Source organism: Staurois parvus, unplaced genomic scaffold (assembly GCF_062004578.1).
Source record: "Staurois parvus isolate SC_StPar_1 unplaced genomic scaffold, SC_StPar_1.0 ptg001476l, whole genome shotgun sequence".
In the NCBI taxonomy this organism is placed as follows: Eukaryota; Metazoa; Chordata; class Amphibia; order Anura; family Ranidae; genus Staurois; species Staurois parvus.
In genome coordinates this window covers 1,208-25,229 of record NW_028319272.1, presented here as the reverse complement: position 1 = coordinate 25,229, position 24,022 = coordinate 1,208, and the positions used below count along the sequence as shown (strand labels likewise).

Sequence of the window (24,022 nt, the reverse complement as noted above, 5' to 3'; positions counted from 1 at the left end):
ATCCCCTCCACACTCCTCTCCTGTACATACTGCCCCCATCATCCCCTCCACACTCCTCTCCTCTACATACTGCCCCCATCATCCCCTCCACATACTGCCCCCATCATCCCCTCCACACTCCTCTCCTCTCCATACTGCCCCCATCATCCCCTCCACACTCCTCTCCTCTACATACTGCCCCCATCATCCCCTCCACACTCCTCTCCTCTACATACTGCCCCCATCATCCCCTCCACATACTGCCCCCATCATCCCCTCCACACTCCTCTCCTCTCCATACTGCCCCCATCATCCCCTCCACACTCCTCTCCTGTACATACTGCCCCCATCATCCCCTCCACACTCCTCTCCTCTACATACTGCCCCCATCATCCCCTCCACACTCCTCTCCTCTACATACTGCCCCCATCATCCCCTCCACACTCCTCTCCTCTACATACTGCCCCCATCATCCCCTCCACACTCCTCTCCTCTACATACTGCCCCCATCATACCCTCCACACTCCTCTCCTCTACATACTGCCCCCATCATCCCCTCCACTACATACTGCCCCCATCATCCCCTCCACACTCCTCTCCTCTACATACTGCCCCCATCATCCCCTCCACACTCCTCTCCATACTGCCCCCATCATCCCCTTCACACTCCCCTCCTGTACATACTGCCCCCATCATACCCTCCACACTCCCCTCCTGTACATACTGCCCCCATCATACCCTCTGTACTCCTCTCCTGCACATACTGGTGTAGCATTAACGAAGCAGTTTTCATTTTCCTGATTCCCCCTGTAATATAGTTTTATTTTTCAGTTGATCCATTAGATTTCCATTACCTGCAACATGGTGACAACTCTATTGTACAGTGAAATCAGACAGCAGCGTTGTCACCCTGTAGGCAGGTTAGTTCTAATTGACATTAAGAGGCCAAAAAGTAAAGCACAACTCCTGCTAACACTTCTCTATATAGTTACAGAAACTCGTTTTTTCATTTTTGGAAGGAGGATTTACTCCACATGGATAACAAATACCCTTGTAAGCACCCGCAGAAGAGTTATATGGTATCTGCGGTAAAAAAAAACAGCTTTTTCTGGACAGTTTGGCCTGTGATAGGAAATGAAAAAAGTAAAATATCTACTGGCAGGATGACCAGGTAACAAAACTATGTTATAGAGGGGACTCTGAATAACAAAACCTGCTGTGTTGATGCTCCTGACAGACTGCATCATACGTGTTATTTTTGATTTATCCCAGATTTCCATTTTTCTGAATGTGACCTTCTCTGTAGGTGATCAGAACTGGCTGATCGGAGATTTCTGTCTCAGGATGAGAGATGTTTCTAAAATAAAAGAACTCCCTTCAAGAGATGAGCCAGAAACCTTCCATTACAGAGTATACGGCAAACCGGAACATTGAGCAGAGCGCCTTCACATTGAGGAAAGGCAGGGCAACAGAAACACTGAGGACCTAAGGGGTCTGGCCTGATATCCCAACGGAACCCAGACCTTGAAGTCTAACACTAGAGGAACCCAGACCTGGATGCCTAACACTAGAGGAACCCAGACCTGGATGTCTAACACTAGAGGAACCCAGACCTGGAAGTCTAACACTAGAGGAACCCAGACCTGGATGTCTAACACTAGAGGAACCCAGACCTGGATGTCTAACACTAGAGGAACCCAGACCTTGAAGTCTAACACTAGAGGAACCCAGACCTGGATGTCTAACACTAGAGGAACCCAGACCTTGAAGTCTAACACTAGAGGAACCCAGACCTGGATGTCTAACACTAGAGGAACCCAGACCTGGATGTCTAACACTAGAGGAACCCAGACCTGGATGTCTAACACTAGAGGACCCACACCTGGAATCCATAAACCTTCGATTACAGAACATATGACAAACTGGCACTTTGAGCACAGCGATTTCAGATTGAGGGAAGACAGGCCAACAGGAACACTGAGGACCTGAGGGGTCTAGCCTGATATCCCAATGGAACCCAGACCTGGAAGTTGAACACTAGAGAAACCCAGACCTGGAAGTTGAATATTAGAGGAACAAGGACCTGGAAGTTGAATATTAGAGGAACAAGGACCTAGAATTCTAACACTAGAGCAAACCAGACCTGGAATTCTAACACTAGAGGAACCCAGACCTGGAAGTTTAATACTAGAGGAATGCAGACCCGAAAGTTGAATATTAGAGGAACAAGGACCTAGAATTTTAACACTAGAGCAACCCAGACCTGGAAGATTAATACTAGAGGAACCCAGACCTGGAAGTTTAATATTAGAGGAACCCAGACCTAGAATTCTAACACTAGAGCAACCCAGACCTGGAAATTTAATGTAATGGGGCTCAGACCTGAAATGGGACTCATGCTCAAGCCTATTATAAGTTACCAGCAAAACAAAGACCTGGAATCACAAGAAAAAACAATGTCAAAAATATGTATTTCCTAATATGTTCCTTTAGGCATTTACGGTCTCCTCATGGAGAGTAGAGCTTTCAGGTGAACCAGTCTAGAACAGGTTTGTTAAAAAATAGACCACTCAGGAGCTGGGATAAATAACGACTGTAACGATGGCATTGTTATGGGCACACAGGAGCTTGAAATACAGTATGCAAGATCAGCATGGGGTCAGCCAGTTGAAGGGGCAGTACCTTTCTGACCTCGAGGGGCCGTACCGTCCTGACCTCGAGGGGCCGTACCGTCCTGGCCTCGAGGGGCCGTACCGTCCTGGCCTCGAGGGGCCGTACCGTCCTGGCCTCGAGGGGCCGTACCGTCCTGGCCTCGAGGGGCCGTACCGTCCTCCCCTCGAGGGGCCTTACCGTCCTCACCTCGAGGGGCCTTACCGTCCTCACCTCGAGGGGCCTTACCGTCCTCACCTCGAGGGGCCGTACCGTCCTGACCTCGAGGGGCCGTACCGTCCTGACCTCGAGGGGCCGTACCGTCCTGACCTCGAGGGGCCGTACCGTCCTGACCTCGAGGGGCCGTACCGTTCTAGAACTCGAGGGGCCGTACCGTCCTGACCTCAAGGGGCCGTACCGTCCTGACCTCAAGGGGCCGTACCGTCCTGACCTCAAGGGGCCGTACCGTCCTGACCTCAAGGGGCCACTTAGTGCCTCCCAACTCCAGTCTTCTCCACACATAATAAGCACAGACTCTCCATCATTCATAAATTATAATAATGGACAGATGAACATTCTACTTAAGCAGAGCAGTGAGCGGTCCTCTTTACATCTCTACCTCCAGGCAGCTCCAAGCGATTACACATGTCACACTGTCAGCAGCGTTTACGCAGATCGCCGTGGCTCCATCCCAGGAAGGCATTCAGATGACGACAGGCGAACTTGTCGCTGCCTTACATCATGCATTCCTGAACATGCCTGGCCTGTGGACAAAAAGCGCTGCGCTCCAGTCTCCAGTCCGTCTGCTTGTAATCAGCCTACAGAGCCCGGAGCCCGGCGGGAATTCTCTAAGACTCTCATGTTTATGGAGCTGGAGAGAGGAGACGCTACGCAGGTGTTGAACTTATGGACGCTGAGGTCTAGCTGTGTACACCAGTAATTATGGGGGGGGGGGGGGGCAGGGGCTCCACCACTACTCCGCATACAACTGAAAAAAAGATGCAACATTACGCTTGAAAAGAAAACTCCAACAATGTGCGACTTCAAACTCCGGAAGCAATGAAAGAGTACATATAGGTAAACATTTTTTTAAATATTGAATGGAGAAGGGAAAGATCAGAACCCTCTGTCTCCGCTGAGGCTGTAGCATGACTACATGCAGTGACATGTGGAAGAATTTAACAAAATTAGAGCCCTATGCAGCTACATAGGTCAACCCCTCCCCCCCCCCAAAAAAAAATGACAACTTGGAATGCACATCTTAAAGCGTATCTATACCCAAGAACAAAAATGGATATTTTTTCAGCTTACAGATCCTTTGATGTTGAGGCTGCATTAGTTTTTTTAACTTGACACTTTTCCCCCTTTGTTTCAACTGGGTGATCCTGCCTTTAACACACTTCCTGTCCTAGGTTGACAACAGTACTAGGCAGCGTTGTCACCCTAAGACGGGGAGTGTTTAGGACTAAAGGACACTTCCCTCTCTTCTCCATAGCAGGGGAGGGGTGTTGTAGTCCACAGAGATTGCAGGGAGCAGAACACACAGGAAATGATCAGACCACAAGTTTTCTGGCAGCTATTTTTCCAGTTATCAAACAGATATAATGAAACACCTCAAATAATATATTTAAAAGACCAAAAAAAGGATCAAACAAAAGAAGTTGACGGTTAAAAAAATAAAACAAAAATACATTATAGCTTTGTGCCCCTTTTAAAGCATAAAGAACACCAAATCATTATATTGTCTATTACCCATTCTTAGATGTGCTGGCTGCATTAGTTTTCTATCAAGATCTCTACAATTTACTTACTGATGGCAGTAACACACTTTCTAACCTAGGGTGACAACACCGAGTATCATTGTATTTATAGAAGCAAAGTGTTGTCAACCTAGAACAGGAAGTGTGTTGGGACCACAAAACACCTCCCTATTTGTCATGGCACAGGAGGAGGTGTTCTGTAGTCCTAACACTGCTGGAAACAAGACTGCAAAATGCTAAGAACAGCACTGAATTTTTGGCAGGATCAACAGGTTTTTTTTTTCTTTGCACTAATCAAAACAGAAAAAAAAAAAAAAAAAAACCACTTTTGACTGTATTTATCGGTTTAAAAAAAAGAGCAAAATAAGAGAAGGGCTTACATACACTTTGAGAACAGAAACAAAAAACTACTAATGTGGCTGCTGGTATAAAAAAATCAGATACAACATTTTTGTAAAAAAAAAAAAATTATATATATATATATATATATATATATATATATATATATATATATATATATATATATATATATATATATAAAATATATATATTTTTTTTTTTTACACAAATGTATCTGATTGTGTGTGTGTATATATATATATATATATATATATATATATATATATATATATATATACATATACACACACACACACACACATACACATATATATATATATATATATATATATATATATATATATACACATATACATATATACACATATACATATACACACACACACACACACACACACACACACACATATATATATATACATACATATATACACAATCAGAAACATTTTTGTAAAAAAAAAAATTATATATATATAAATTTTTTTTTTACAAAAATGTATCCGATTGTGTGTATGTATATATATTATATACACATACATACATATACATACACACACACACACACACACACACACACACACACATATATATATATATATATATATATATATAAATCACTGGTAATAGTTGTGCGCCACTCAAATCGCACAGATCAGTTTGGCGCTGCGTAGCGACATGCTCTAGGAAAGTCATACAATTATACAGTAAATCTGAGAACAGGACTTACAGGATGCTGGTGTGGATGGGCACCTCAGGGATGGCGTCGAGCATCAGATGCATGCACCTGACGGTAGTGCGGAAGCACAGGCATCGGCTGGGGCAAGACAGGACCTGCTGGGGGGTGAGAAAAAGGAAAAGCAGGCAATAGAACGGCCAGGGCATGGTGACAAGTGTGCGCTGTGCAGCTCTGATGAGCCAGCCACCCTCCCCGACTCCCAGCCTGTGTAGGAGGGAGCAGCCGGACATGTGGTTTTCATTATTGTCACTCACACCCCTCGGCCGGGACGCAGCCTTCCTCCTAATGTGTCCCACCGAGCGCCTAATATCCTAATCTGCTCTTGGATGGGAGTCAATTTTTTGGCGAAATGAGGTGTCCCCCCCCCCCTCCGCTACACTGCCCACCGTGGGGGGGCAAAACAGGAGATATAGGGGCCTTAATATATATGGGGCATTGTCACGCAAAATAGACCTAAATGTTGAATACAGGTCATAGCCAAAAGGGACCTAATTATATGTGGGACATACACTGGTGATAAAAATGTATCTCTGTAATAAAAAAGGGACCTTAATATGTAAAGAACACTATTAAAAAAAAAAAAAAAGAAGAAAGAAGAAAAGAAAGGAGAGGGACCTAATTGCATACAGGACACTGCCAAAAAAGGGGGACCTAAATGTATATGGGACACTGCTAAATAAAACAAAAAAAAAAAAAAAAGAGGAGGTGGGGGACCCTAAATGTGTATGGGACACTGCAAAAAAAAAAAAAAAAGGGACCTAAATGTATACAGAGCATAAAAAGTATAAATGTCATGTATGTAGGACACAAAACAAAAAGGGACAGAAAAAAAAAGGGAGGAACCTAAAATGTATATGGGACAGATATAAAAAAGAAAGGGCCTAATGTATAGGGGACATTTTTAAAAGGAGAAAGAATTAAAAAAATTATAAAGAAAAAAAAAAATTAAAAAAAGAAACCTACAGCCATGGACAAATCTGTTGGCACCCTAGCATGATAGATACAGAAACCCAGAATGCTCTCAAAAGCAACTTGAAACTGACATCCACCATTTTTATTCTGTATTTATTAAAAAACAGACTTTGCTCTTTGCTTTTGATACGACTTCATTTTTTTTTTTTTTTTTTTAAATAAAATAGAGAGAATGGCATGAACAAGAAATATGGAACCTTCATGGTAATACTCTGTTACACAACCTTTTGAGGTACTCAAAGCAAACAAGTGATTTCTGTAACTCTTATGGAGACTTCTGCTCCCACCAATGTATAGTTTGGTCCACTCTTCTCACACAAACCTCTCCAGCTGTCTCAGGGTGTCTTCTACAGACTGTTTGAGCTCCTTCCATAGATATTTCATGGGATTCAGATCACGGTCCATAGAAGGCCCCTTTAGCATAATCCAGTGCGCCGTTCTGATTTTGTTTCTCTGGTTACTATTCGCACTATCCTTCTGTTTAATCTGCTTTTGCTCTTGGCCACGTCCAGGGCGGTTGGCTACATGTCCATGGACCCTAAACCTCTTTTATATTTGCAGCTGTAGTCACAGGAACATCAGCCTGCTTGAAGATGTCTTCTAGCCTTTACCTTTGACATGCTGATCTAAAATGTTCTCTCATACAACTCTCTCCTTTGTTTTCTCTGGTCCATGCTCCATGTCGTGGACTTGATGATACCACGGGGGGACTACTCTCTCCATTGAAGGCCTCATGCATGCTGGACATTTAGCTCCAGTGCACAAGTTCCTATAGTTTTGGTGTGGGTGGAAAGCACAGGTGCTGGTAGCCTGTAAAGGTCTATGTGAGGCTGAAAAGTGCTGCAGCTAACATTTAGGAAAGCATGCGCACAGTGACGAATGTCCAGTCACAGCAGCCTTCAGCTTCTCAGACTGGATAGAGCCTTCTAACCGGCACCAAAACTCCAGGATCTCCTGCATCGGCTTGAGGCCTAGGTAGGCCGGTTGACTGATTACAAGATTGAGGATGTGTGGTACTGATTACAGAGAACCATTTGATAGATCATTTGGATCCAATTATAAACTTTTCTTACCAACAACTCTGCCTATGGCCATTTTATGAGATCTTTGTAGAATAAAGATTTATCTATTTTCACGCTTTTTTTTTTTTTTGCTTTACCCAAAGACACGAGACAACCGATTTTAATTTTATCACTTCCAAGGAGGAATGAAGCATTAGTTCAATAAGCTGTATGGGGTACCAACAAATTGGGGCATGGTTGTAAATGGATACAGAACACTGCATACAAAAACCCCCCAAAACAAAAATAAAAAAAACAACCCTTCTGGGTCTATGTATAAAAAAATGTGCCCATCCGTCATGAATAATCCCCATAGTATGTCTAATATATGTATTTCCTATAATTACCTGCTCCACCTAGTGGCCATAATGTAGTATTTTCCTGATTGTGTAAATTCAAGAAAAATACTGCATTATGGCCACCAGATGGAGCTGAGCATCATAGGAAATAAATACATTAGAGGCATTATGGGGATTATTCATGACAGCTGGGTGAATTTTTTATAAAAAGATCCCATAGCGTCTTTTTTTTTTTATACTTTCAATACATTTTTATTGAATTTTTTCGCAAAGTACAGGAGGAGAAACCCATGCAAGGGCATCTGAAAGAACAATGCATCAATGAATTCTAGATTAGTAGCCATTTAAGTTTAATATAAGGCGATAACTGAATCGAAATACAAAGAATATTCCAAATTAGAAGATGGGGTTACAATAATAGTTAGCATTGTTTTTTTCATGATTATTCACAATGGCCGAACGAATGCCCAAGTGAACGCATGGCAACATTTTGTTTTTCATACATAGACCTTTATCTGTTGCCTAAAAGTGTAAAAGTGGCTGTAAGTAGAACTGTAGGGTCTCCATTTCCATATGCAACCTAAGGGTTTATTTTTTGCATATGTCATGAACACACATACACATACATACACACACAAATATGGCTGCCAGAGAATATATTCTGGTCTTGTGCCAGGTCCTCCTGGCCTATAACACAGCAGGCCGCTCTGTCTCTATTAACCCTGGAAGAGAGGATTGGGTTGGGTTGGAGAGGATTGGGTTGGAGAGGATTGGGTTGGGTTGGGTTGGGTTGGAGAGGATTGGGTTGGGTTGGGTTGGAGAGGATTGGGTTGGGTTGGGTTGGAGAGGATTGGGTTGGGTTGGGTTGGCTCTCTTCATATCCATGCTTGAATATTCTGGATTTTAAAGCAAGCAGACCCCTCCAATGAGCCGAGGAAACGATCGACCCCTTCAAAGTGGTCGGCCATGGCAAGTCCGCAGTGGTCCCCCTTCTCCTCCGGTGTTCTTTTGGTGTATTCCACAGCTAATACATTGCAACAAAGTTATCAGGGGTGTTTTAGGCTCACCCATTCTGCATACACAACAAAACATCGTCAGCTGAGCCAAACAATTACAGTTAGGTTCATATATATTTGGAAACAGGCACAATTTTAGGTTTTTTTCAGGTATTTACCAAAACATATTCAAGCTATAGTTCTAGAATGGATATGGGCTGAAAATATGCACTCCCAGGTTTAATTTGAGGGTATGTACATCCAGATTGGAGGAAGGGTTTAGGAATTACAGCTCTCAAGAGTAGCCGTCCCCTCGCCCTTTTTTAAGGGACCAAAAGTAATTGGACAATTGAATCAAAAGCTGTTTCATGGCCAGGTGTGGGCTACTACTTCATCAATTAAGCAGGTAAAAAGTCTGGAGTTGGCAGCTGAACACCCACAGGCAATAAAAAGATTTAAAAAATATATTTAATAAAATAGAAAAAAAAAAATCTAGGTTAGGGCTCCAGGGGCCACTTTATTATTTGGAACCATCTTAGCACACAAAGAAAAATAAAAAATTCTGTGCTTGAAGTTAGGCTCGCGTGGCCCTTTACAATTTGGAAAACGCCTATTGCAAGGGGGGGTATTATAGGGAAGCAAAAAAAAAAAAGGAGATTTTTAATATAATAATACTGATCTTCCATGCTTTGGAACAATGAAGCACACCACAACTTAGAGAGTTGATGTCATTTGTCACTCTTTATGGGTGAGTTGGGGCGCCATTCATAATGGATGGCAACACAGCCCAACCTGCATCTACAGGGCACTGCAATGTGATGTGTTGCGTCCAATCAATAAGATTTGGATAATAAAAAAACAAAAACCACACACAACGATAAGTTTGCATTTCCCCTTTTTTGTTACTTCTCATAAGAATGTAAAAAAGGTGCAAATGTCTCTTCTCATTTACTTCTGGACCTTAGGCAATAAACATATGCACAGCTGGTATCTGATTAATAACGAGTAAGGAGTATAAAAAAGGACAGGGGCAGCAAAACCTGACCCTTCTGTAAATGTTTATTGACTGGCTTCAGTACGTTCCAAACCAGGGGTGGACTGACCATTTGGAAACTCGGACACTGCCCGAGGGCCCGGGGTCAGTAGGGGGCCCCATGAGATGCCCCTGGTACCTTTTTCATAGATTTTTTGAGTTTGGGCAAGGACACAGGGGCCCCATGATCTCCTATTACCCGGGGGCCCCATGAGTTGTCAGTCCGCCCCTGTTCCAAACCGAAACAAGTGTGCAGATCAAGAGGCACAAGTCCTTATAGGGCTGATCTATAACCAGCCACATACTAGTGATTAAAGTATTGAAAGAGGCATTTCAGCATGGCAGCCAGCCAAATAGCATTTTCAAAAGAGATATTTAGTAGATGGAGGCTGTGCTTCCTGTTTATGCTTTATGGATTTTTTTGTTTGTTTGTTTACTTAAAACAAAAACACACAACACATCACCACCTTCCTGGCTGCACTGCCTGTCCTTCAGACATCCCAACACAGGCGGCCCTGTGCAACCTAAAACACAAATCGCAGGAGCATGTAAAATGAGAGGTCTAATCATTTAAAGTTAAAAAGAAAAGAAAATACACAATAACAATTATGAAAAAAAGAACATGTATATTTTTTTAACACTACTAAAACAAAAACCATGAAAATAAAAAAAAAATAAAATTGCGCTTTCAGAAACAACCTCAGCCCATAACCCAACAATTCAATGCAACATTAAAAAAGTTACAGATGGAACCTTTGGCACTGGAGGAGCCCCGGTCAGTCATGTCCAATAAAGGCAAGTGTTTTGGGAACTGAATATTTTATAGATTGTAGGAGAAAAAAAAAAATTAATAATAATAATTAGGGACTAACCACTTCCCGATCGCCCGATAGCAAAAATACTGCTACAAGGCGGCACTGGGGCGCACAATCACGCATATATACGTGATTTTGCATTTCTGGGTAGGGGGCGCGTGTTCTACCCATGCCGCCATTTGTGGCCGCGGCTGTTAATCACCGGGCCCTGGACAGTAATTACCCGCCAGCTCCCGGAGATTACCGAGCATCTCCAACGGGGAGGAAGACTGTTTTGTTTACAGTCTTCCTCGCTGTCAGCTCAGGCACACTGCACAGCCATCCCGATCAGTGTGCTTACAATGAAGCGCACCCCCCCACCATTCTAGTAAAACACTCCCTACCAGGGGCGGACTGACCATTTGGAAACTCAGGCACTGCCCGAGGGCCCGGGGTCAGTAGGGGGCCCCATGAGATGCCCCTGGTACCTTTTTCATAGGCTTTTTTGAGTTTGGGCAAGGACACAGGGGCCCCATGATCCCCTATTGCCCCCGGGGGCCCCATGAAATGTCAGTCCACCCCTGCTCCCTACATATAGTTAACCCTTTGATCACCTCATGTTAACCCCTTCCTGTCCAGTGTCATTAGTACAGTGTCAGTGCATTTTTCACTGATCACTGTATTGGTGTTACTGGGGATGTCAGTGACACCAAGTTAGTTCCCCCCCCCCGCAGTGTCAGGATATCCGCCGCAGTCCCACTAAAAGGCGCTGATAGCCGCCATTACTAGTAGAAAAAAAAAATTCCAGTATATATACACCGCCATTTGTAGACGCTATAACTTTTATGTAAACCAATTAATTTACACGAATTGGATTTTTTTTTTTTTTTTAGCAAAGACACGGAGCAGAATACATTTTGGCGTAAATTTATAAGAAAATTAGATTTTTTTACTGGACATGTTTAATAGCAAAAAGTCCAAAATATTGTTTTTTTTCCAAAATATGTTGGTCAATTTTTTTTGTAGTGCAAAAAAAAAATGAAGATCCACAGCCGATGAAATACCACTGAAAGAAAGCTTGATTTGTGCGTTGCATGACCGCGCAATTGTAAGTTAAAGTAACACAAAAAAATGGGCTGGTCAGGAAGGGGGGGTAAATGGTTAACTGATTACTTAAAAAAGGACACACACTGCCCTACTGTGGATAGATGGGAGAACTGCAACTGACTGCAAATTGGTGAGCAGCACACCTAGCATGGCGACATTAAACATTTAAAAAAAACAAAAAAAAAAAAAATGTTTTCTTCTTTTAATTATAACATACCGCAAAATATCACTGTGAACTTTTGAAGCCATAAGCAAGTCTGAAAAGGACATACCATGGTAAGTTTTGATTGTTAAGCTGCATCTCGTTTATCTTGAGGAACACACCTTGCACTTAGCTACCCTACTATGATTAATAAGCAATTTTTTTTTTTTTAACAGGATGAGAAAAGTTGCTCTTATAAATAGAGGGAGGGTGTTTGTTGTGGAACCTTACACCATATAACCACTATAAAAAAAAGGAGCACAAGATTCACAGAACAACAAAAACAAATAAACACAAAAGATAAAAAAACAAAACCAACACACACTTGTTAGTTGGCAAGGCTGGCACTTTAAAAGTGTGCTACTGTTAAGCAAGACACAAGAAAGCTTCTATCTTATTAAACAAAATTATTCCTATATCATGGATGATGGGGCTGGATAGTTCCGCTTTGATGGAGTCCCAGTATTTTCCTCTTAGGAGGTCCATGAGGCCATTGTCCAAAGCAACAAGGGAGCCGGAAATGCAGAAGTGTGAAACTAGATTACCATGGAAGGATCCATGCACTGGCCCCTAGTAAAAGTCGGTGACATAAATTATAATGCCACCCTGGCTCAAGCCCACGTACAACTCACACAACCTTTGAAGTCTTCAAAAAAAAAAAAAAAAAAAGTAAAAAAACAAAAAAAACACGGGAGAAAAAGTCTTAGAAAAACAAACTGCAAAGTCCTTTGACATCAGAGAAGCCACGATGTTAGCAGCCAAACCCTTCACTGTGGCTGGATGTAATTTTCCAAACACTGGCGAACTTCCAAAACAAAAAAAAAACAAAAACAAAAATACAACATCGGACACCGCTCAAGGAGGTTTTGGAAGAACGCATTCTAGAAGAATCCAAACTCTGCACGTGAAACAAGACTCTCTGGATCTGCTGCAATTTTCCTTTTTGAGATGTGAAAACTTTATTGTTCAGCTGGCAGGAAAAACATGAGCAAAACGTTGGTCAGACTCCACAAAACCAGAAAGGATCGCCATCTCCGAACACGCACGTCTGGGGTGGAGATGACAAGTCTACAAAAGCCCTATGGGGCCTCAGGCTTGGCCTGCAGGAAAAATACCCAGCATTCACTTCTCTCTGTAATAGAGCAGGTAGTTTTTCAGAGGGTCCGGCAGAGGAAGGCTAAGGATTTTCTCTCGGAGAAAGTTGACCGGAGGATCGGCTTTTGTGTCGTAGACCACCTTCTCTTCCTCCTCCCTTAGATCAGTTTCAGCGTCTTCATAATTGTTGTTGTCGTCGAAGGGGTTTGGGATCTGGCTGGCGAAGACCTCTTTGTCGAGGAAGACGATGGTCCCCATTCGGCGCCTTCGTAGGCGTTTGCGCTTGTAACGAGGCTGGCTTTTCAGCACTCCGCCCCCTCTGGCTCCGGTTTCTTGGTTGATGGTCTTTTTAAGGCGGCCTCTGATAGTAATGCGGGCTAGATCTTGCAGAGTGCGCACATTTGGCAGGGCTGAGGAGTAAGAACGAGGAGAGACAATTTGATAGAACATGATATGTCTTGTACCTGGTTGCCCTGCTAGCACTTTCCACTGAATGGACCTAAAAACTGAGCATGTACAATTACATGGTGTGTGTTCATTGGTTCAGTCACCACCCTCTATCATCCCACTGCAACTTTTTTAAAATTTCATAATATGAAAGAAATTATATTGATAGAATCCATTAGATCAGTTTTTATAAACTAAGATTTCCCCCAGAGATTGCTAGGGGCTCCTAGAGGAATGATCAATTATTGCCTCTTTCATAAGACACCACCAAAACCAATGATCTTAGCCATTTGTAGGGATTTGGGGGGGGGGGGGTGATTCTTCTCACTGACTGCCAGCATTAGGGGCATTCTCTCCCACTGACCGCCAGTGTAAAAATAAAAGAATACACTCTCCTATTTCATTTTGTTATTTCTAGTGCCCAGCTCCGGAGAGAAGCACAGTAAGAGGCACAGGGGCGGACTGACCATTTGGAAACTCGGGCACTGCCCGAGGGCCTGGGGTTAGTAGGGGGCCCCATGAGATGCCCCTGGTACCTTTTTCATAGGCTTTTTTGAGTTTGGGCAAGGACACAGGGGCCCCATGATCTCCTATTGCCCGGGGGCCCCATGATTTGTCAGTCCGCCCACGAAGAGGCACATTGCTGGCCTCTTGTTTAGGGTGACATACAGTGGGGATCGAAAGTTTGGGCACCCCAGCTAAAAATTTGTAATAATGTGCATAAAGAAGCCAAGGAAAGATGGAAAAATCTCCAAAAGGCATCAAATTACAGATTAGACATTCTTATAATATGTCAACAAAAGTTAGATTTTATTTCCATCATTTACACTTTCAAAATAACAGAAAACAAAAAAATGGCGTCTGCAAAAGTTTGGGCACCCTGCAGAATTTATAGCATGCACTGCCCCCTTTGCAAAGCTGAGACCTGCCAGTGTCATGGATTGTTCTCAATCATCGTCTGGGAAGACCAGGTGATGTCAATCTCAAAGGTTTTAAATGCCCAGACTCATCTGACCTTGCCCCAACAATCAGCACCATGGGTTCTTCTAAGCAGTTGTCTAGAAAACTGAAACTGAAAATAGTTGATGCTCACAAAGCTGGAGAAGGCTATAAGAAGATAGCAAAGCGTTTTCAGATGTCAATATGCTCTGTTCGGAATGTAATTAAGAAATGGCAGTCATCAGGAACAGTGGAAGTTAAAGTAAGATCTGGAAGACCAAGAAAAATATCAGACAGAACAGCTCGCAGCATTGTGAGAAAAACAATTCAAAACCCACGTTTGACTGCACGATCCCTCCAGAAAGATCTGGCAGACACTGGAGTTGTGGTACACTATTCCACTATAAAGAGATACTTGTACAAATATGGTCTTCATGGAAGAGTCATCAGAAGAAAAACTCTTCTACGTCCTCACCACAAAAATCATCGTTTGAACTTTGCAAATGAACATATAGACAAGCCTGATGCATTTTGGAAACAAGTTCTGTGGACCGATGAGGTTAAAATTGAACTTTTTGGCCGGAATGAGCAAAGGTATGTTTGGAGAAGAAGGGGCACAGAATTTAATGAAAGGAACCTCTGTCCAACCGTTAAGCATGGGGTTGGATCAATCATGCTTTGGGGTTGTGTTGCAGCCAGTGGCACAGGGAACATTTCACGAGTAGAAGGAAAAATGGATTCAATAAAATTTCAGCAAATTTTGGATGGTAACTTGATGCCATCTGTGAAAAAGCTGAAGTTAAAGAGAGGATGGCTTCTACAAATGGATAATGATCCTAAACACACCACGAAATCCACAGGGGATTACATCAAGAGGCGTAAACTGAAGGTTTTGCCATGGCCTTCACAATCTCCTGACCTCAACATCATTGAAAATCTATGGATAGACCTTAAAAGAGCAGTGCGTGACAGACAGCCCAGAAATCTCAAAGAACTGGAAGACTTTTGTAAGGAAGAATGGGCAAAGATACCTCAAACAAGAATTGAAAGACTCTTGGCTGGCTACAAAAAGCGTTTACAAGCTGTGATACTTGCCAAAGGGGGCAGTACAAGATATTAACTCTGCAGGGTGCCCAAACTTTTGCAGACGCCATTTTTTTGTTTTCTGTTATTTTGAAAGTGTAAATGATGGAAATAAAATCTAACTTTTGTTGACATATTATAAGAATGTCTAATCTGTAATTTGATGCCTTTTGGAGATTTTTCCATCTTTCCTTGGCTTCTTTATGCACATTAATACAAATTTTTAGCTGGGGTGCCCAAACTTTCGATCCCCACTGTATGTAGTCATAGTAGACCAGGATAACTCTTCCCCTGATCTGTTGCTCTTGTCATAACTTGGGTTGAAAGGGGTATACACATGCGAGAATTACTGGACTGGTGGATTGCATCATCGGTGGGGCTGGTATTTAAATCCAAGACATAGGTGAGAGGAAAGGAGAGGTAAGGGAGATTCTGATACAAAACTGATGACAGCTTGGAGAAGTGACAATCCTCCAGAGAAGTCAGTTTCTTCACAGCATACTGTAGATTTAGATTCATAGGCCTTTATATATGATTGTCAGGGTCCAGTTCTGCTTTAAAGGTATTAAGAAACTGACTTCTACCGTGCCACCCCCAAATCTGAGTGAAGAAAATATATGTAGATAAACCAAATCTTGCACAAAAAGTGCTTTGTTTTAGCTGCACATATTTTGAGCAAACCTCTAACTGCATTTCCTTCTCTTTGGTTTTGACAGAATGTGAAAGGGTTGGAATCTCAGTCTGGTTTTATTGCTGTGTCCCCGCTGGGTAAATATTTCTTCACTTTCTCTTCTGGTGACACTCTAAGAATTAGTCAATGAAAATCTCTACAAGTTGACAGTTGTGGCCAGATTAGGTGTCCCTACTAAGAGCAGATCTTTGTTCGTATCGCTCGAACAGGAGCAATCTCAAACTGGGGACACATGTTCAGGTGACAACGCAGAACGTTCATGTTTTCTCCTCATTATATCCAGGTGATGGGATATACAAATGTGGAGAGATGTAGCTGGCATCACAAACCGCAATAAAAAAAAACTCCAGGAAAGAAGTTATCAGCCTTTGATCTGCCCTACATTTCATCCCGTGACGTGGGGACGAGACGCGAGGGCAATTTACTCATCAGGAACACAGCAACAAAAACCAGACAGATGTTGAAAACCTTCTCAGCTCTTTAACAAACTCTAAGCTCTGTCTCGAGTTCCATTTTAACAGGTTTCTAGGTATCGTAGGCAAAATAGTAATGTTTTACAGAGCTACAATTTGTCATTTTAACTTACGGAGATTGAGAGGTAGTCTCTTCCCTATGTCGGATTTACCGGGCTGTACTAGAGGAGCAAAAGACACGGCCAAGATCTTCTCGGTCTCCCAGCTTGAAGGTCCAGTGCGCTTGATCTTTGTCAGCTGGATCAGAAGCAAGAGAAACAATGAGATACTTTGGAGATCAAAAATTCTATACTCATGAAAGTTGGAGCAGGTTCATGTGTGGAACCATTCCAGGTCCTCTAAGCTCCTTAAAAGATTCGAAATCTGCCCTAGAAATATTTGTTGGTTGTGTTATGCGAATTCAAAGATTTCAACACTTCCCAAGTTAATAACTGGGAAAAAAACTGTTCAGATCAGGACCTCCGATGTGTCCCATGTCGGGGTCTCAAAAGTACTGATTCCAAAAAACTGGAAAGAGAAACACTGATACATCATAGGTGAAGAACTACCATGTTTCCCCGAAAATAAGACACGGTCTTATATTTATTTTTCCTCAAGACACACTATGGCTTATTTTCAGGGGATGTCCTATTTTTATTAAGTATGGTACGTATGGGGAGCAGCAGCTTTACTGGTGTTTGTGGGGGGTGAGAGACCCATAGACTGTTGCTGGTCAGTGCTGCGGAGCAGCAGCTTTACTGGCGTTTGTGGGGGATGAGAGAGACCCACCAACTGCTGTTGGTCAGTGCTGGGGAGCAGCAGCTTTACTGGTGTTTGTGGGGGGTGAGAGAGACCCGCAGACTGTTGCTGGTCAGTGCTGGGGAGCAGCAGCTTTACTGGTGTTTGTGGGGGGTGAGAGACCCATAGACTGTTGCTGGTCAGTGCTGGGGAGCAGCAGCTTTACTGGTGTTTGTGGGGGGTGAGAGACCCATAGACTGTTGCTGGTCAGTGCTGGGGAGCAGCAGCTTTACTGGTGTTTGTGGGGGGTGAGAGAGACCCATAGACTGCTGTTGGTCAGTGCTGGGGAGCAGCAGCTTTACTGGTGTTTGTGGGGGGTGAGAGAGACCCACAGACTGTTGCTGGTCAGTGCTGGGGAGCAGCAGCTTTACTGGTGTTTGTGGGGGATGAGACCCACAGACTGTTGCTGGTCAGTGCTGGGTTGCAGCAGCTTTACTGGTGTTTGTGGGGGGTGAGAGACCCACAGACTGTTGCTGATTGGTGCTGGGGAGAGAGACCCACAGTGCTGAGTAAAAGAGCAGGCATAGCTTTACTTCTTCCCCCTGAGGACACACAATACGGTACCTAAAGCGTCCTGCTCCTCACTTCACTGAGGAGACTTTCACTTTCTACATCTTCACTGTCTCCCTCTATGAATCAGCTTGCAGCACACAGAATGACCGGGAGCCGACCTTGTTGATGGGGCTGCCCGTAACCTCTCCATTCACCTCTGAGATAGCAGCTGTCACAATGGGGGAGATGAGAAGGGCCGCCTGTCCATCACTATGTCTTATATTCTATTGCGCAAATGCTTAGAATTCCTGCTACGGCTTATTTTATGGGTAGGTCCTATTTTCGGGGAAACACGGTATGTTACTTACGAAGATACAAAGATAAGTCATTGCAAGTTCAAGTATGGGACCATTCCAGGTCTTTTGAACTCCTAACTAGAGGTTCTCAAAGGAAAAGTTCACCTTTTGGACAAAAATAATAAATGCACTATTTTTTGCAGTTAAAAAAAAAAAATGTGCATTTATTATTTTTGGCCAAAAGGACCCTGGAAAGCATTGCACCAGCAATCAGTAGATGGCTGATGCCATGCAGGGCTCCTGCAGACCTGTCAGAATATCTGCTTTGTGTACAGGGATGTATGGGATATACAGCCAAGCAGATATTCTGACAGGAAGCTTCATTTAACTACCACGGAGCTCCACAGCACCATGGTAGTTCACTGAAAATGACAAGCCGACAGTTGCTAAGGCTGCCGGGACTTGCAGTTCATTAATTCACAGAAGTCCATGAATGAATGACGCAGCTGTGTGGGCGTAGCCCCAAAAGGCTGCGTTGTTCTCAAATCTGACAGATAGTATGGGGAAACTTCTCCCCGTATTAGCTGTCCGAGAGAAGGGCGGCAGCAGCAGCACCAAGAACATGTTACATGTTCCACCTTAAAAACGGGTGGAACATGTAACATGTTCCCAAAGGTGAACTTATCCTTTAAGTAGTATGGTGGCTGTCCTGGATACCCTAGTTGGCCATGTTATGCAAATCCAAAGGATTACACACTTTCCAGGTTACTAAGCGGGGAATAGCTGTTCAGATCAGGAGTTCTGATGTCCCAGATCAAGATCTCAAAAATTACCAAACTAGTGTTTTCATGAGATCCGCAAAGCCAGTCTCAATATTTTAGCTGTTTAAACCAGGGGCGGACTGACCATTTGGAAATTCGGGCACTGCCCGAGGTCAGTAAGGGGCCCCATCAGATGCCCCTGGTAAATTTTTCATAGGCTTTTTTGAGTTTGGGCAAGGACACAGGGGCCCCATGATCCCCTATTGCCTGGGGGCCCCATGAGTTGTCAGTCCGCCCCTGGTTTAAACTGATATGAAGGGTTCTATGTAGTCTGTAAAGTGCTATAGGGTCAGTCAGGGCTGTAAATACAGCAATAAACTGATTCTTTGACAAAGTCATCTGATGAGCCGGAATGTTGAATGGAAGCTACCTTTTCCTCTAAAGGCATGACAAGAATCCCGCCCACTTTCAGCAGATTCTTCATGTAATCTTCATGCTCCTTCTGCACCCCAGCCCCGCAGTAGACACGATCGTAGGCAGAGCACTCCAGAGAGATGTCCAAGCAGTTTCCAGCCACAAAGGACGGCTCGCAGAACTCAAACCTTATAATAAACAAAACAGACAAAAAATTATGGACTGTCTGTCTGTCCAACAAAAAGGCCCGTCTGGTGCCTCCCTATGGATCATCGATCATGAAGGCGAATTGATGGCTAGGTTTGGGAAAAGATAAAAGGAAGGCTCAAGCAGGACTTTGGTTATGAACCAATAGTCAAGTGTGGGAAAAGGAGGGCCCCGAGTGCAAACTCAAGAATAGACGTTAGCATTTTTCATAGCAGAGCCTCCCAACCCCCGAGTTCCTGGAACTATGCATTGTACAGGAGAGCACACGTTACTCTAGGTGCCATCTATTTTCATAGCAGAGCCTCCCAACCCCCGAGATCCTGGAACTATGCATTGTATAGGAAAGCACACGTTACTCTAGATGCCATCTTTCCTTGCCATCAATTTTCATAGCAGAGCCTCCCAACCCCCGAATTCCTGGAACTATGCATTGTACAGGAGAGCACACGTTACTCTAGGTGCCAGATTTCCTTACCATCAATTTTCATAGCAGAGCCTCCCAACCCCCGAGATCCTGGAACTATGCATTGTATAGGAGAGCACACGTTACTCTAGGTGCCATCTTTCCTTGCCATCAATTTTCATAGCAGAGCCTCCCAACCCCACGAATTCCTGGAACTATGCATTGTATAGGAGAGCACACGTTACTCTAGGTGCCATCTATTTTCATAGCAGAGCCTCCCAACCCCCGAGATCCTGGAACTATGCATTGTATAGGAAAGCACACGTTACTCTAGATGCCATCTTTCCTTGCCATCAATTTTCATAGCAGAGCCTCCCAACCCCCGAATTCCTGGAACTATGCATTGTACAGGAGAGCACACGTTACTCTAGGTGCCAGATTTCCTTGCCATCAATTTTCATAGCAGAGCCTCCCAACCCCCGAATTCCTGGAACTATGCATTGTATAGGAGAGCACACGTTACTCTAGGTGCCATCTATTTTCATAGCAGAGCCTCCCAACCCCCGAGATCATGGAACTATGCATTGTATAGGAAAGCACACGTTACTCTAGGTGCCAGCTTTCCTTGCCTGCAGTCAAAGCGACCAAGTGCTGTGTCAATCCTGTACCCCTATTGGATACCAGCTGAGCACAAATGGTCTGACTGTTATGGGAAGTGCCGCCATAGATACTTATCCATTTCTAGAAGCGTAGCGGCATCTTTTATAACCAAATAAGAGCCTCAAGCAGCCATAGACATGTCAGGACACAATGACCTGCATACTTGTTCCAGAACTCCTTAAGGAGTTAAGCAAGGACCAGATTAAAGTCTGCATCCTCATTAATGATGGCCACCACCTTATCTCTGCTGTGATAGGTTCCTTGTAAAGATCTCTCCTCACCAACGAAGCCTTACTTGTCAAAGCTGTCACTGGTGCGGACAAACTGTTCCAGCTTTTGTTTGGCATATTCAATGACATCTTGGTGAAGCTCAACGCCGTGATTGATGCCAAATGGTCCTGAAGACATAGAAGGAAAAGATTAATGTTTTTGCAATGTCCTATAGATAAAAGCCCACAATTACACACCAAAGCGTTGTGTACATGGACCTCTAAATCACACCAGTAAGCTCCAGTTGCACTTGTTCTGGAGTAAACAATATGCTTCGAAATAGAGGGAGTAGGAAAAAGGAACTGCACTTGAGCTTTGCTGGGAAGTGTATTTTGAGGTCGCTCTTAAAATGTATTTAAATACAACATTTTGGCTTTAGATACATTTGAAACCATATGTCCAATTTTGAAGTCAAATTTGAGGAAACCCCACAATATGTTTTGCCCACTTCCTGACATTTTAACAGACAAGAGGCGAGAGAAAAATGACCAACAGCACCAGGGGAAAATCAGATTTTTACTCATCTGGCCCTGTTGCAGATTTTTCCTCGTTTTCTGTCTGTGAAAGCAGTTGTCAGCAGGACAGGAAGTTAAGGGAAGTTGCTCTAACAGACACCCAGACATTCTTCCCCACCCCAAGCCAAGGTTCTGGCTTCATAAACACTTTAAGCTTTGTTTACCTTACCATTAAAACTTCCATCCATCAAAAATTGCCATCAGACATGCCAACCAACACTTCCAATAGGTTCTCTGTAACGCAAAGTAAAGTGCCACCTTTCCAAGGGGAATCGTGTGACTGGAGTTTCAGAGAACATATTAGAGTCTCAAAGTATCCAAAACTATCTTAGGTCGTCGCTCTTTTATCTCTACCTGCATTACAAACCTTGCAGGGTTGCTTCTACATGGTTGGAAGAAGAATGAGCATTTATAAAACCCAAGAGTCCCCTGTTAATAGCAGCCAAAGAAGTTGATCCATCAGATTGCTTGGTGCCAAGTGTACCACCAGAGAAAAACAGAGGGACAGCCCTAGATGCCAATGGCAAACCCAGCAGAGGACACTGACATTGAAGACCAATAGAGGTTTGGCTTACCCAAGATTAACCCAACCATTGTGCTAAGGTAGCCGGTCCCACTGCCCAGATTGAGGAAGGACAGTCCAGGGTAGAGCTCCAATGCCTCCATCACTTCAGAGTAAATGCACGGTGCGGAAAGGTGAATGTTCCCATGCTTCCATGCCAAGTCCTTATAGGCATTCTCCTTAAATTCTTCCAGGTAGTAGTCAGCCCGGTCAATGGCTCGAAAAGCCTGCTCCACCTCCTCGGTGCGAATGTACTGAGCTTCTTTCAAGTTATCGATCAAGTCGTCATTGTCCTCTCCGGCACTCACAGCCCCTCCCATGGTGATTAGACTTGTGACTTGCCTAAGCTGCAAAAGAGAATATATGTAAGCCAACAACCAATAGGATTATCAGATGAGTTATGGGGGTGTTGGAAGCCTAGAGTCACCCTAGCCCTAGAGTCATTGTTCTGTTTTTTTCGGTACAAAACCAGTTCCAGGATAGTCGAAAGGAGCCCCCCTAACCTTCTGAAGAACTAAAAGCCCATTTCACCTTTATAAACATGAACATAACATGTTATATCCTGAATATGGGTGTAACATATTATGAAAGGTGAACTTATCCTTTAAATCTAGACAAGGGGAATAAGACCAGCTAGCTTCACAATGGCTGAGGGGGAGGGAAAATCCTCAGCCTATGACCCCCAACAATTCAACCCACCATCCCATAGGTGGAACATCAATTTTAATAGCTGCAATACAAGATGCCAATGTTCCAGCCAACAGTTGAGTAAGAGCTTTACAGATGATCTTAGTAACTCAACTGCACTACTATTTTATGAAACGCTGCATAATCTGTTGGCACTATAAAACCTGTAGAATAATAATAAAAATTGATAATAAATGAGACAAGTGGCGTACTATGGTGTAGGCTAGACAGACAGAAAACTTACACTTCCATGCTCCAGCCAGAACACCATCCTGCGCAGGCCAAAGTTTTTTCTATTACCTTTCACAATGGTTAATTGGTTTATGACACCATAACTGTGGAAGGGTAAATCGTCCAGATCCACAGCAACCACAACTGTTTTGCACCAGCTAGAAGCTGAATAAAGGCTGCCAACTGGCTACTATATGTTTCAGCACTCTGCTTTAGTACATGTACGTATGATCTAAAAAACAGGTGCTAATGTAGTAATACAAACGTGGCACGTGTGCATTCAAGCAAAAATTGACACAAATTATTCTGATATTTATTTTTGCATCCTCCCGTGCCAGGATGCCATGGAGCCATAGGGTCCCTCCAGTGCCAAGCTGTGCTGACTGACCTCCAATCTGATGGTGTCCAGATGTGACAGAGCATTTTGGGTGCCATGGAGCTCTAGGATTCCTCAAACAGTAAGCTGTGGCTGACTGACCTCCCATCTGATGGTTTCAGGATGCCATGGGGCATCCTGGGTGCCATGGAGCCCTAGGGTTCCTCCAGCGGTAAGCTGTGGCTGACTGACCTCCAATATGATGGTGTCAGGATGCCACAGAGCACCCTGGGTGCCATGGAGCCCTATGGTTCCTCCAGTGGTAAACCGCGGCTGACTGACCTCCAATCTGATGGTGTCTGGATGCCACAGAGCGTCCTGGGTGCCATGGAGCACTAGGGTTCCTCCAGTGGTAAGCTGTGGCTGACTGACCTCCAATCTGATGGTGTCAGGATGTGACGGAGCATTCTGGGTGCCATGGAGCTCCAGGATTCCTCGAGCAGTAAGCTGTGGCTGACTGACCTCCAATCTGATGGTGTCAGGATGCCACAGAGCACCCTGGGTGCCATGGAGCACTAGGGTTCCTGCAGTTGTAAGCTATGGCTGACAAAACTCAAATTGAATGGTGTCAGGATGCCATGGAGCATACTGAGTGCCATGGAGCACTAGGGTTCCTCCAATGGTAAGCTGTGACTGACTGACTTCCAATCTGATGGTGTCAGGATGCCACGGAGCTTCCTGCGTGCAATGGAGGAC

The 24,022-nt window shown here is 43.8% G+C and overlaps 2 protein-coding genes across 2 annotated transcripts in view; both read right to left on the bottom strand.

Annotated features, from left to right (window-relative positions):
• The window catches only part of LOC149435784 (peroxidasin homolog), a 53,633-nt gene extending 47,930 nt beyond the window's left edge, over window positions 1–5,703 (bottom strand). The window contains exon 1 of the mRNA XM_089662438.1: window positions 5,476–5,703. Within this exon, the coding sequence (XP_089518564.1) occupies window positions 5,476–5,630 (155 nt within the window). The 5' untranslated portion in view covers window positions 5,631–5,703. The remainder of the gene's footprint in view (window positions 1–5,475) is intronic.
• A 2,439-nt stretch (window positions 5,704–8,142) lies between these two features.
• On the bottom strand, window positions 8,143–22,375 carry LOC149435783 (protein-L-isoaspartate O-methyltransferase domain-containing protein 2-like). The gene is made up of 5 exons (XM_089662437.1): window positions 22,046–22,375; window positions 20,981–21,083; window positions 19,432–19,603; window positions 16,789–16,912; window positions 8,143–13,452 (listed from the first exon to the last, which is right to left on the bottom strand). Exons 1-5 carry the CDS (start codon window positions 22,350–22,352, stop codon window positions 13,070–13,072), a joined length of 1,089 nt encoding a protein of 362 aa, XP_089518563.1. The 5' UTR covers window positions 22,353–22,375; the 3' UTR covers window positions 8,143–13,069.
• Between the last annotated feature and the right edge of the window lie 1,647 nt (window positions 22,376–24,022).